The sequence below is a fragment of the Rousettus aegyptiacus genome, unplaced genomic scaffold, assembly GCF_014176215.1.
Source record: "Rousettus aegyptiacus isolate mRouAeg1 unplaced genomic scaffold, mRouAeg1.p scaffold_m13_p_8, whole genome shotgun sequence".
In the NCBI taxonomy this organism is placed as follows: domain Eukaryota; kingdom Metazoa; phylum Chordata; class Mammalia; order Chiroptera; family Pteropodidae; genus Rousettus; species Rousettus aegyptiacus.
The window spans coordinates 69,226,657-69,241,966 of NW_023416311.1; the positions used below are offsets into that span (position 1 = coordinate 69,226,657).

A 15,310-nucleotide genomic window follows, 5' to 3' on the forward strand; every position below is an offset into this window, starting at 1 on the left:
GTTGGTTATGGATTCCTTCTCTTCCTTTCTTCTTATTCCCTCTTCCTCTTCTTCATGGAATATTAAACCTAAGTTAAATGAAGTAATATTGAGCTGGAAAAATGCTTTGAACAAGTGTTAATGTCATTTACATAAAAATAATGACAGAAAATTTTATTTATTAAGTCAGTATAAAAGCTTAATGTTCTTGTACCTAAAAGAATATTGTCCAATTAAAATAATGCCATGAGTAAACCAAGAGCTATATAGGAAATGTAATGGACTTTCAGAAACTCAGTAACTAGAGCACAGAGGATGTAAAATGTCATTGGAAATATTTTCTATAGTACATTGTACTAAATTTCAATGATTCTTAATTTTAATCTTGAAAATCAAATAACTGAAAACTGTTTCTAATTGCTGCTACTAGATGTGGTACCCAAAATGATTAGATGTTATTTTATCTCCTGAGTTTAGTGACTAGGACTAAAATTATTTACAGTACTTTAAAAAAAAATAGCAGTGGAACATAATTAGAGATCCAAAATACTTAAGGAGGTTTCAGGTACTTGGAAGTTATTTTTTTTCAGATGTTTAATTCCTTTGCCTATTTTATTGATACTGTTTTTGTCTTAGAGAGGGTGTAATATAAAATTGATTCTCTGATGAGTACCATTCCCATAAGATTAGATAAAAGTATTTTTACAATGTTAAGTCCTAAATATACCCCAACATCCAAGAGTTTAGTTATTTTCCATGGAGCGATTACTTAACATACAGGCAAAATTGAGAACTTTTCTTTGTGACATGAACTATCAGGGTGGCTACAAAAATGAAAAAGATACAGTCTTCTTCCAGAAGATCCAAGTCCAGTAGTAATTACAAAATGTAAATACAATTGAATGATAAATGCCGTAATCATGATATGTAAAAAATGGTTGACAATATAGACGTAAACTGTGTGGTATAATACAAAAGGCTTTATTGAAACAATGATAAGTGATAGTACTGGAAATAATACTATAAAAATCTAGTACTGGTTGTTTTCCTCTTATTATTACTTCTTTTGCCCTTGTTTTATCCAATATTTATAGTCTTATTGACTTGTAAGAAAACTTTTGTTTCCTCCTATGTACTTTTTGGTTTATTGAGCTATAATTAACGTATAACCTTGTATTAGTTTAAGGGATACAACATAATGATTATATGTAGTTGCACATATAGAGTGAAATGATTAGGACAATAAGTTTAGGTAACATCTATCACCTTACAAAGTTACAGTTTTTTGTGTGTAATGATTAAGTATTTTTTTCTTTAATTTTCACGTATTTTACTTTCTTTTTTAGACTGAATCTGGTTATGGATCTGAATCCAGCTTGCGTCGACATGGCTCAATGGTGTCACTGGTTTCTGGAGCAAGTGGCTATTCTGCAACATCCACCTCTTCATTCAAGGTTTGTGGTTGTGAATGCTTTTAGACAGCATAAATTAAATTTAACACTGAATATTGTGAACAGAACTTATTTGATAGTTTTTTGAAAGAATTTTCTACAGTGTAATTATTTGAAGTTATTACAGAATAGTTTTTAAGGAATAAAATTCACAACTCACACAAATAGAAAATGAACACAGGTCAAAGATTTTACTTCATTAATAGATAAGATGTAAAGAAAAACTTTTATTCAAAGGAGAATCTGAAGAATGCCAGAATGCTAATATAGGCAAAACTGGTCAATCTACAGATTAGTAACTAGTGTATCTCCACTGGACAAAGTTTATTTGCTTATCTGTGTGCAAGAATCATTTACATTACTCTCAGTTTTCTACTACAAGAGTTACAAAATAGCTCAAACGTAATGAAATCAGACTTCTTAAAAAAAAAAAAAAAAGGCAAAAACTTCTATATGATAAAACAACACCCTTTCCAAAGGGTTTCATGGATGCTGAAGGTTCCATAGATGACATTCAGCATTCCTTTGAAAAGACACCTAATAATATTTTTGCCCATTTCTAAGTCTTTCACAGTTTTTCTTCACAATGCCAATAATTTGAAAAATATTAAATGTTATATTAGTTAAGTGTCAGGCTCATCGGTGTCTAGCCACAGTTAGTTTCAAGTCTATTCCTGGGAATGTACATTGAGCTTTACAACTCTCCCTATTCCATGGCCCTCCTTAGTAAGGTGTAGACCTTAAAAGGTGATTAAATATCGTAGGACTAAATGAATTCCAGGTTTGTTAACTTGGGTTACATTACCCCCTACCCCTTACCTTTTGTGTTTTGCAGAAAGGCCACAGCTTGCGTGAGAAATTGGCTGAAATGGAAACCTTTAGAGATATCCTATGTAGACAAGTTGATACTCTACAGAAGTACTTTGATGCCTGTGCTGATGCTGTCTCCAAGGATGAACTTCAAAGGGATAAAGGTTAATTAGGCTATTGCCACTATTTTTACTTGGAGAATGAATGGATTTAAAGCCTCTTGATCTTAAAGGGTAATGTCTTTAACTGATAAAGGTAATTATAGTCACTTTTGCTGCAAACCCCCACGTAACAGATTTCCGTGCCCATATAACTTGTGTACTTTAATAACTTCTTAAGTAATCTATCACATTTAACAGATTCCAGTAAAGATTTTTAAATGATTTTTAAACTGTTTTATTGAAAATAGTATCTTAGCTTGGTAATGTTGGGCATTTTACATGATTGTGTCTAATAAATTTAATTTGCCCCATGATGGGTCTTAGAGACAAGCATATGCTTATGTTAAATTTTCCAGTCTGGAATCAGTCAGTCTTTTTCTCCCTTTCTCTTTGTCTCCTTCTCCCTTTCCTTCTCTCTTTACCTTTCTTTCTCTCCCTCTCCAGCACTCTCCCTTTCTCTGGCCTTTTTTTCATGGAAGAGGAAATCAATAATAGAGCTACATATACATTTAAAAATAATTTTTAATGAATTCCTTTTAAAAGAAATTGTTAACATGTGAATTTTGAACTTTTTTTTTGTGACTGCTAAACATATTACTAATGTTGTTCAGATCTGTTCCTCAATTTTTCTCCTATTTCTGTGAAGACAAAAGTGAACTACTCACAAAATTATTACTAAATAGCAGTATAACTGTATAACTAGGTTGCTTGACATGGTTTTATTTCTTGGTCTTATTAAATGTGTTGGATCTGAGCTCAAATTTTTTTTGTTTTTTCTGTTCTTCATTCCCTCTTTTTGTGTTCTTGGGATTTTTTTTTTTATAATGCCATTTTTTATCTTTTTTGTTTTCTTTTTAGTTATAACTGTTACTTTAGTGGCTACTTTAGGGTTTATAGTATACACATTTAACTGATCACAGTCTACTTTCAAGTAAAATAACCACTTCAAGTAATAAACCACAAAGACTTTTTCCTGCCCCATGTAGGCTATGAAAACTATTTCCTGGAATCTTTTCAGTCGGTTCTTTCTCTGACTTCTAGAGTACTCTCTCTTTGTATGTACTGTCAGTACTCTACGGAATACTCAAAAGGACCTTCTACTAGTCTCCAAAGTTCTCTCTCTATACAGTTCTCCCCTCTCTGATACTCTTTGCCTTTGTCTCTCAGCTCCATTTCCTCACCTCAGAGAGTCTACTGGGCTCCTTTTGTGTTCCTTCTTACTCTTTAGCTTGGAAATTCTCCCAGAGCAGTAAGTTAACAACCATAGAGCTCACTTTTGTTCCTTGACACTCAAGGATTACTGTCCTTTTTTGCCTAATGTCCAGTGTCTCAAAAATCATTGTTTCACATATTTTGTCCAGTTTTTAGTTTCATGCTAGAGAGTACATTTAGTTTCTTTATTCTATCTTGGCAAGAAGCAGAAGCCCATATTCTTCTTAAAATTAAGTGGCTTTTGAAGTTCTTTATATTTGGTACACTTTCAAGTTTTTGGTTCTTTAACATTTGATGTTTATTTCTCTAAAAATAAAGAAAGTTAAACTTATATTTCTCCTTCATTAAAAAAAAGGGGGGGGGGATATAATTGTCCCTAGGTATTCATCAGAGATTGGTTCCAGGATGCCTGACTGATACCATAATCTGAAGATGCTCAAGTCCTTTATGTAAAATGGTGCACTATTTGCATAGAACTTACACACATCTTCCCTTATAGTTTAAATCTTCATCTCTAGATTACTTCATCTTTAGATTACCTAATACAATGTAAATGCTATGTAAATTGTTATAATTTATTGTTTAAGGAATAATGACAAGAAAAATAGTCTGTACATATTGAGTACAGACACAACCATTGTAGGCCTAATTACATAGTACATGTCAGCAACAACACAACTTTTTTTTTTTTTTTTTTTCAATCTGTAGTTAGTTGAATCCATGGATATGGAACCCACAGATACAGAGGACCAACTGTGTATATACCTTTTTAATCAAATTAAACCTTACACATCAGCTTTCATTTCCTTACAAATACCTCTTTAAACAAAAACAGGATATATACAGAATTGAATTCCTTGTTTATTTTTAAATGATCCATATCAATAGTATATAGTATTTGAAGGACGGAAGTGATAGTATAAATAGAGTAGAAGTTGGGATGCAGTTATAACCAGTTGTTTAGATTTGAAAATGATTTTAAATATTGATCATGTTTGAATAAATAACAGTGATAGACTAATGCATTCGTTTGTTAGTGCTGCCATCATGAAGTACCACAGACCGGGTGACTTAAACAACAAATTTATTTTCTCACATTTCTAGAGACTAAGTCTGAGATCAAGTTATGGTTGGGTTCTTCTGAGGGCAATGTGGGGAGGATCTGTTCTAGGCCTCTCTTATAGATGTTGTTGTTCTCCCTGTGTCTTCATGTCATCTTTTTTCTGTAAGTGTCTGTGTCCAGATTTTTCCTTTATAGGAGCACCAGTCATATTGGATTAGGGCCCACCCTAATGACCTCATTTTAACCTGATTGCCTCCATAAAGCCCCTGTTTCCAAATACAGCTATATTATGAGATACGGGGGAGTTAAGACTTTGACATATAAATTTGGGTCAGAGGGGAACACAATTCAGCCCATAACAATTGATTTTTTTGTAAATGTTATTTTAAGAAATATTTATGTTTTAAGAATACATACTGGGTAAAGTGAAATGAGGACATGGACCTTAGTTTTCTACTTTGACTGTAGATCAGAGTTGCTGACCTGAGTCTAAGGATCTCTATAGATGCACTTTAATTAAATTATCAAAACTAAGTCTGTGACTTACAGAATTTTAAGAATCACTAGGTGTGTCAGTGAAATGGTAATAACAAATTCTTATTTCATTTTAGGTGTTCATCATTGTTTTTCATGTAAAATGTTTTATCAGACTTACTAGTGTGAATGATCCTTTGTCATTCACATACATATTTCCGTTAAGATTTAATTAACCATTTAGATCTTAGATACTCTGGTATTACAGAAGTAGAAGGCACTATCTTTAAACATACTGCTTGATTTTAAAACAGGACATATATATCACATTAAATGCATTAAAAGAAAGCTCTTCTAATTTTTCTCTTCTAGTCATTTCTCCATATCCGTTTCCTCAGTTGTAAAATGGATGTTATATCCAGCTCATATAATTGTGAGAATATATATGTTAGCATTGTGCTTATACTTAACAGCAAAAAATAATAGCAGTAATAGCTGTTATTGATGTAGTTAATTTGGATTATTGCAGGGATAAGGAAAGCAGGAGTATGCAGGATCTAAGGGTGGAATTTAGCATAATAGATTAATGTTAGTAAAGGAAACCAGTCTGATTGGGATGGAGGATTTGTATTAGCACCGTGATTTCAAACCATGTCAAATATCCCTTAAAAGTGCCTCAGAAATGGACAAGGAGTATTTGGTTGGGGAGGGAAGGGGGAAGGCCACTATTTCAGCCAGAGTGATTCTTGTTTTCATCAGTTTTCCATATTGAGTATTGCGCTAGAAAAAGAAGGTCGAAAATCCCTGTTTGGTGCTACAAGGCTGTTAGATAGTTAGGGATACAAAAGTGAACCTTAGTAACCCAAAGTAGGTGCTGAGATGAGTGAAGTTCAAACCTTTCTGTATTTAAAAGCAGTTAATCAGAGTAGTTTTGAGACAAGGTCAGGATCTTATCTGAAGACGATTACTGATTTAAAAACAGAACAGTGTGCTGTGTTAATGAATTTCTTAGAATTAACCATATTTGCAAATAATTGATGAGAGAGTGAAATAGCTGCAGAATCTGGGAATCTGATTAATCTTGGAACTAAGGTGTCTGCAGAGGCTTCAGTGTGGAGATTGAAATCTGTAGGAATGATAGACTTGGAAAAGTAAGAGTCAGATTTTGATATCAGTCAGCTGGGTAGAAATGAATAGTAGGTGTTAGTAGATAATAGCAGCTTATGATTTGAAAGGGTTGTTATAAATGAGTAGCAAATTTTCCAAGTGTTAAAAAAATGAAGTAGCTCAATAATTAGAAAATGACTGTACAGAATAAAGGCATTTCCATGTGATTCCCACCATTTAGTCAAGGCAGGGAATAAAGAATAGGAGTGGGCTTTACATATATTGAAGAGACAGCTAAAGTAGATGTGAACCAAATTACCCCTGAAGTAAAGAGATATAGGCAAGAAGTACAACAATTTAGAATGAATATTCTTTCTGAAAAGAGGAGTTCCTTAAAAGATAATTAAAGAAGCCATAAAAAAGTTTGCCAGAAAGCAGAGAATAAAGGGTCACAGGCTGAGGTTTAGAAATTTGCGTTAAGCATAGAGTATATAGTACAGAAGGTTAAATAAAGTATATTAGGCAGTATGAAAAGAAATGATAGATACATAGAACAAGGAGATACACAGAAGAACACAGGGGATTTTCTTTTTTCTGTAATTGAGTAAGTTAAAGTGGATGTCTGGGCACAGAAATTGATATTACATCTATAAGGCATTATATTTCCCCTGCGTTTTCAGAGATGGTAAATTTAAGAACTCCCGGGAGCAAGCTATGGTATCCTCTGCATGGAAGTTATCCTCTTAACAGTCCTGCTCAGCCATTCTACAATGGCTAGAAATTATGAATTTCTCTGGTAGAATTATGAACTTGCCCCAAGGTAGGAAAAGATAGGAAGACTAAAGGACAAAATAATTCATATCTTAATACCATTCCTTACATTAATGAGAATGTGTACCGTTTGTATAATAATGTATTAAAGACATTCGATAGCATATTTTTTGGACACACCTTAATAACCACTGAAAATACAAAGATAAGATCTTATATTCACAGAATCTAGAGTATATTGGCTTGGTTGAACATAAGAATATACTGGTTAATTTCTATTTTCTTTCATCCTAACATCTTTAAATATATTTTATTTAGTGGTGGAGGATGATGAAGATGACTTTCCTACAACACGTTCTGATGGAGACTTTTTGCATAATACCAATGGCAATAAGGAAAAGTGTAAGTAGTACATTTCCCTCCCTCAATGAGATAAAATACACTTTCTAAAGTTATATAATAACTAACTATACAACAAGAATAATTATGTAATTGAATAATCTGCTTTAATAGAAAAAATATTTTGTGTGGATATTGGAAAAATTATTGAAAGAATTGAAATTATTAAAACTCACAGGTCCAGTATCCCATTCCACATTCATTCAATTACCACACCTACATTCACTGAAAGAGAATGGAAGCTTATTTTCTGTAGAAATTGAACTAGAAAGTTCTAGATTCAGGAATACCTGGCATAGCAAGAGGTAGGTATATTGGCCTATCAATAAAGTTTTTAAGTGGAAATTTACATACTGATTATTGAAATTTAAGAGTCTCGCTATTCTACATATCTCTAAGAACTCTGGTATCCAGGGACTAAATGAAAATTTACATACTGAAAGATACAGCTCCCAGCTCCCTTCTCTTACCCTGTTTATAGAATACCTATTAACCAGACGTTTTCTAATACAAAATTAGAAGATAACTCTGGAGACACTGAATGGACACAGATAAAAACCTATAGAGATTTTCAAGAGTCTAGCATGAAAAAGGTGTCTCACTACCAGATTACTCTTTGACGAAGTCCACTGGTAAAAAAGCCCTGCTGGTGCATTTAGTGCTTCCAGTCCCTAACCCCTAAATATGAACAGTTAGCTGGATCTCCAGACATTTGAGGAAAGCCTCCAACATCTTTTTTTTTTTTTTCCCCCAAGAGAAACTTGAAAACAAGAACTAGAAGACAGGGTTATTACTGTCATTTAAAGAAACATTCCACCCAAAAATAGGAGAATATGTATTTTTCTCAATTACACATGGGATCTTCTTCAGGATAGACCTTATGCTTGGCCATAAAACAAGCTTTAATTAATTTTAAAGGACTGAAATCATACAAAGTATGCCCTCCAACCACAATGGGCTAAAATTAGAAATAATAACTGAAATTTGAGAAGTTCACAAATATGTAGAAGTTAACACACTCATAAATAACCAGTGTGTTAAAAAAGAAATCACAAAGGAAATTGGGAAATACTGTGAGATGAATGAAAAGAAAAATAGAACACTCCAAAATTTATGGGCTGCAACTAACACAGTACTTAGAGGGAAATTTGTAACTGGAGCATCTTTATTATAAAATGAGAAAGAAAATCAAAAATGACAGAAAAACAATGAAATTACAAGTTGTTTCTTTGAAAAGTTAGCAAAACTAGTAAACTTTTAAATGGATCAAGAATGATCCTAAAATGAGAAATAAAAGGGATGACAGTACTGCTTACCTTACAAAAATCAAAAGGATTTTAGGGGAATGCTATGAACAGGTGTATGCTAACAAATTTAATAACTTAGATGAAATGGGCAGAAGTCCTACAAAGACACAAACTATTGAGAATGACTCAAAAAGACAGAAAATGCAAATGGATTAATAGGTACAAGTGGTGATAAACTTCCCACAAAGAAAACCCAAGTTCATACGATTTTACTGGTTAATTATACCAAACATTTAAAGAAGAATTAATACCAATTCTTCACAGATTCTTTCCCAAAATAGAATAGGAGGCCATTTTTATCTCGATATCAAAATTAGACAAAGATATCACAAGAAAAGAAAACTACATACAGGTCAGTATCTCTTACGAATATAGATACAAATCCTCAATAAAGTACTGGCAAACTGAATCCAGCAACATATAAAAAGTATTGTACACTATGACTAGATAGGATTTATCCCAATATGCAAGGTTAGTTTCATATTTGAAAGTCAATTAATGTAATAATCATATAACTAGAATACAGGCCAAAATCAATGATCATCTCAGTAGATGCTGAAAATGATTTGTCAAAATCTAATATCCTTTCATGATTAAAAAAAGAAAAGCTAGAAATAGATATCCTAATAAAAAGTATCCAGGAAAAATCCACAATTAGCATCATACTTAATAGTGAGAGACTGAATGCTTTTTCCCTAAGATCAAGAACAAGATAACAAGCATGTCCATTCTTGCCACTTCTATTCACCATTTGTTTTAATTAGAGGTTCTTGTCAGGACAACTGGACCAGAAAAATAAATAAAAGTCATCTGGATTTCAAAGGAAGAATTAAAACTCTCTGTTGGAAGATGCCATTATCTTGTATTGAGAAAGTCATATGGAATCCACTAAAAAACTATTAGGTAATAAATGAGTTCAGCAAGATTGCAAGGTATAATATCAATATTTAAAAAATCAATTGTATTTTTATATACTAGCAACAAACAGTGAAAATAAAATTAACCAATTTCAATTATAATAGCATTAAAAGGAGTTAAATATTTAGGAATAAATTTAACAGAAGAAACCAAAACTTAATATTCTGAAGGCTACACAGCATTATGAAAAATTAAAGAAGACCTAAGTAAATGGAAAGATAATTCCATGTTCATGGATCAGAAGACCAATTCATATATTGTTAATTCAGTATTTCCCAAATTGACCTATATAGAATCCATGCAGTCTTTATCAAAATCCCAGGTAGGTTTTTGGTAGAATTTGACAAGCTTATCGTAAAACTCATATGAAAATGCAGATGACCCAGAATAATGAAAACAGTTTTGAAAAAGAACAAAGGACTCACACTTTCGATTATATAACTTACTACAAAAACAACAATGAAGTGTGGTACTGTCATAAGGAGAGACATGTAGCTCAGTGGAATAGAATTGAGAGTCCAGAAATAAATTCTCACATTTACAGTAAATCAGTTTTTCACAGTGTGAAGACATTTCAGTAAGGCAAAATAATAGTCTTTTCAACAAGTGATACTGGGCAGCTGGATATCCATATGGAAAAGAATGAAGTCGAACCACTGCTTCATACTAAATACAAAAATTAACTCTAAATGAATCCAAGAGCTAAAACTATAAAGATCTTAAAAGAAATATGGAAGTAAATATTAATGACCTTGGGTAAGGCAAAGCCTTCTTAGATATGGCAACAAAAGTAGAAGTGAAAAATATATGTATAAATTGCCCTTTATCAAAATTAAAAATTTAAGTGCTTCAGAGGATACTATCAAAACAACTGAAAAGATAACCCATAAAATGGGAGAAAACAGTTGCCAGTTATATATTTGATAAGGGTTTTGCATCTAAAACATGTAAATAACTCTTACAAATATATAATAGAACAATATCCCAGTTTTAAAATTGGCAAAGCATCTGAATAGACATTTCTCCAAAGAAGATACACAAATACCAATAAAGGGCATCAACATAATTAGCCATCAGGAAAATGCTAATTAAAACCAAGGTGAAATATCACTTTACATCTACTAGGCTAGCTATAATCAGAAAGAAATACAGTAACAAATGTTGGTGAGGATGTGGAGAAATTAGAACCCTCAGACACTGCTGGTGGGAATGTAAAATGATTCAGCTGCTTTGGAAGAGTCTGGCAGTTTCTCAGCTTGTTTCTCAGCTTGTTACACATTAGAGTTATCATTTGACCCAGCAATCCCATTTCTAGGTATATATGCAGGAGAAATGAAAACATAAAAACTTGAATGTTCATTCCAACATTATTCACATAATAGTCAGAAAGTGGAAATAACCCAGTTGTTCATCTAATGAATGAAAATGTGATATAACCATACAATGGAACATTTTTTTAGCTATATATAAGAATAATACAGTGATACCTGCTAAAACTTGGGTGAACCTTGAAAATGTTACACTAAGTGGAAGAAGACAGTTACAAAAGACCACTTATTATTCATTTGTATGAAATATTCATAGGCAAAATCATAGAGGCAGAAAGTAGATTAATGGTTGTCTAGGGCTGAGGGTGAGAAAGGGGTAGGGTTGCGGAAAATGGGAAATGACTGCTAATGTGAATGGCATTTTTAGGGGTGGTTCATGAAAATGTCCTAAAGTTGATTGTGGTGATTGAGCTTTCCAATTCTATGAATATACTAAAAACCATTTAATTGTATATGTCAAATGAGTCATTTTTATGGTATGTGAATTTTATCTCAATGAAACTTATTTAAACAACAACTAAAAAAATAAGCTGGTTTAATACTGTTAAATTTTGGCCCCTAGTTTAATCTAATGTCAAGAATTCTTTTTTTAAATCCTCGGTTTTTTTTTTAATCATTAAACTATATTAAATGCTGAAGATGGCCACTTATGTGGATTTTTATATCTATTTTATTCTGTTCTTTTTTTTTTTTTATCTATTATAGTTGTTCCCACTTAACTATATTTCCACTCACATTTTCTAACTAATTTTCTAACTTGAAACTATTCCTATTTTGTAAGTAATATTCAAGAGCATTTTGTCATGTTGTCTACTATATATAAAATTATGATAAATAATGATAGTAAATATTAACTGACCTATCAAATCAAGGTATACTCTTGATGAAACTCACTGAGAGGAAATTTAGTGTTAATGCATTGCTCTAGGAAACATGGGTGCTATCCTATCCTCTTCCCCCACCCGGACTCTATACACATGCTTATGTATTAATTGTCTAAACAAAGAATTTGGAGCACAGATTACTTTTCATCCCCTTTTAGTTCACAGATTTTTCATGTGAGAATATTTTAAATTTAGTTTCTTAGCCAACTGTATCTTATTTTGTTAGACTAATCATATCTATAATGGACCAATGGTCCCAAACCAATTGATGGTTGACCGTAGTATAATTGATATCAGGGTCGTAGTGTTTAGTCATGTTTCTTCTTTATTATAGTAGACAGGCAAGGAGAGATTTAAACGAAGTTGCCATCCTGTGTGTTCAGAAGGACTTGTCCACCAATTTTTTTCTGCCGCTGAGTATGCGTGTCACATGGTTATTTGGAGTCCTTCATGTGGGGAAAGAAAAAACTTACTGCAGAAACTGTAGGGATTCCCCCTTAGGTTGCCTACTATTTAAAATGTGTTTGAGAATCTTAATGAAACGAAGGGATTACAGATCTCTCGGCTTCTGTCAGCATTTGTTTTCTTGACGTGCTGATGTTAGCTTATAGGTTCCTTGGTTTTCTGAGTGTTAGTACCTTCAAAAGATTGTTTAAATGTGTAAGGTCAGAGGTCAACTGAAAGAACAATAAATCTGAATATTAATTTTTGGAGCCTAAGTACTTACAAATCTAGATTTATAGATTAGCTTATAATTTCTTTGATTTCTGCCCTTCATGTGCATGGGTACTTTCACATATTTTAACTTCCTTTTACTACAGTGTATCATTTTCCCAGAGGAAAAGAAAGCATGTTACCTTGTCTCTGTAAGATGATTTTTCCCTTGTTTTCACTTGAGGCATTTAGATAAGTGTGTTCATCTAAATTTATCAAGTAATTTGGGGTTTTGCTTAAGTTTTTCCATCAAGGTTAACATAATTTTACAAAATAAGGTATAAACAATTTGTAGCAAAAATCAAAGTAACCACTACTTAGAGAAGTTCATTGAATGACAAATTTTGATGATTCTTTGTCTTCATAACTTTCATTTCCTAACAAATGTAATATGAGAGAAATTTATTTCAGTGGCCTTAATATGTTTGAGACACTAAATAACGTTGAAAATATCAACTGTTGGAAAGCTCAAAAATCTGTTACATAACCCCTGTATCATTGTGAAAAGGATTTCAAGTGGTTGCTTCTGAAAGTAGTAATTGCAGCTGAAGTATATTTCTAGAATTTTTTCAGACATTTCATGTTGCTCTTTTATACTGACTCAAGTATATAAATTAGCAAATATTTAGCAGGGGGCACCCATTATTAAAGTTGTAAACATTTTCTTAAGACACTAATGACTTTTAATTTCTAAGTTGGTTATTAATAAAAGTAGTAGTTTAAAATAAAGCTGCAATCTTGGTAATGAGTGATAGAAAATATAGAAGTTAAAATGATAGAAAGGATTTTCTGAAAATAAAAATGTTTTTAAAGCTTTATTGAGTTATACTGAACATACAACAAACTGCACATATTTAAGTGTACAATTTGGTAAGTGTTGAAATTATCATGATGTTTTTACCACAATCAAGATCATTACCATGTTCATCACCGTCAAAAGTTTTCTCTAACCCCTTTGTCATCCCTTCCTTCTCCTTCTCAAGCAACCACTGGTCTCTTTTCTGTCAGTGTAGATTAATTTGCATTTTATAAAATCTGATATAAATGGTCTTAAACAGTTTGTCAGGTTTTTGGCCTGGTTTCTTTCTTAATTTGAGATTCATCGTTGTTATCACATGTATCAGTATTTGATTTCATTGCCGCGTAGTATTCCCTTGTGTTGATACTCCACAATTTGTGTTTCTACTCATCTGTTGGTGGACATTTAGTTTGTTTACAGTTTTTGGCTATTACAGTTAATGCCACTGTGAACATTTATGGACATATATTTTATTTCTTTGGGGTAAATACTTAGAAGTCTAATGACTGAATCATATGGTAGAGATATGTTTAACTTTTTAAAAAACTGCCAAACTATATTTCACTAGCCATATATGAGAGTCCCAGTTTTTCCAAATCCTAGCTAACACTTGGCATGGTCAGTGTTTTTAAATTTTAGCCATCTGATAGATGTGTAATGGTATCTCACTATTGTTTTTAGCTTACATTTCCCTAGTAGCTAGTGGTGTTGACCATCTTTGCATGTGCGTATTTGCCATCGATATCTTTTTGGTGAAATGTGTATTCAAATCTTTTGTCCAGTTTTTTGTATTGGGTTATGTATTTTCTTATTCAGTTTGGAGATTACTGTATATTCTATATTGTACCATAGAATACACCAATATTCTATATTAATATATCATTAAATATATATAGGGTACAAGTCCTTTATCAGATATATGCTTTAAAAAGATTTTTCTCCCAGTCTGTGGTTTGTCTCTTTACTTTCTTTAAATTTTTTTTTTAATAGAAATTATATATATTTAAGGTGTATAACATGGTATACATAGTAAAATGATTACTGTGGTCAAACTAACTAACATCATCTCACATAGTTACCATTTTTATGTGTGTTAAGAATGCCTAAAATCTGTCTTAGCAAATTTCTAGTATTCAGTACAATATTATCAACTGTAGACACTATGGTGTACATTGATAGATCTCTAGACTTATTTATTCCACATAACTGCAACTTTTTTTTAACCATGTCTTCAAGAGCAGAAATTTTAAACTTAATGAAGTATAGTTTACCAATTTGTTCTTTTATGGGTTTTACCTTTGTTGTTGTAGCTACATATGAGTTTGTAAAGTTGGAAGTGTCATTATTTAATTTATAAGTGTTCTATTACAGTAATTTCTTACTAGCTAATAATATAAGATATATTATGTTCTGTTGTTTGCATGTGGTGAGCTTTAAGATATTTTTATTTCATTCAAAGACTAATATAAAATGTAAACATAAGAACTATTTAATGTGTGCATTGGTATTGAACTTGAATTTGGACATTTAAAATTTTTATATTGCTTTATTCAATTCTGCAGTTCTAGGTTTCTCAAAATGTAACATAGTTCTTGCCATAATTAGGTCCTACCCCAAGCTTGTCAGAATGTTATTGTTAATGTATTACTTCTAGCACTTTATTCACTGGGTGTGGCACAGCAAATAGATTTCAGGAAATAGAATCCAGGAAAAAAGACTTGAAAGTACATATACTGCCACAAGCTTCTTTGCTCATAGAGTATGGATGGAAATTTTTAAATGTTGGCCAACAGAAGGGAAATTTTATTCTGAAAGCTTGCTCTGACTTGTTAGTTCTCTAAACATTTTCTAATTTTAAGTTGTGATAATAGACTCACATTGTGTAATTATTTCTTCATTAGAAAGATTTTTTAGTGGATGACTTTCTTTTTCA

The 15,310-nt window shown here is 32.0% G+C and overlaps 1 protein-coding gene across 2 annotated transcripts in view; it reads left to right on the forward strand.

Annotated features, from left to right (window-relative positions):
• CERT1 (ceramide transporter 1) overlaps window positions 1-15,310 on the forward strand; it is an 83,138-nt gene that overhangs the window by 36,522 nt on the left and 31,306 nt on the right. For both annotated transcript variants that reach the window (XM_016137142.2, XM_016137141.2), the window contains 3 exons: window positions 1,326-1,433; window positions 2,266-2,404; window positions 7,347-7,430. In XM_016137142.2, coding sequence (XP_015992628.1) covers window positions 1,326-1,433; window positions 2,266-2,404; window positions 7,347-7,430 — 331 coding nt within the window. The remainder of the gene's footprint in view (window positions 1-1,325; window positions 1,434-2,265; window positions 2,405-7,346; window positions 7,431-15,310) is intronic.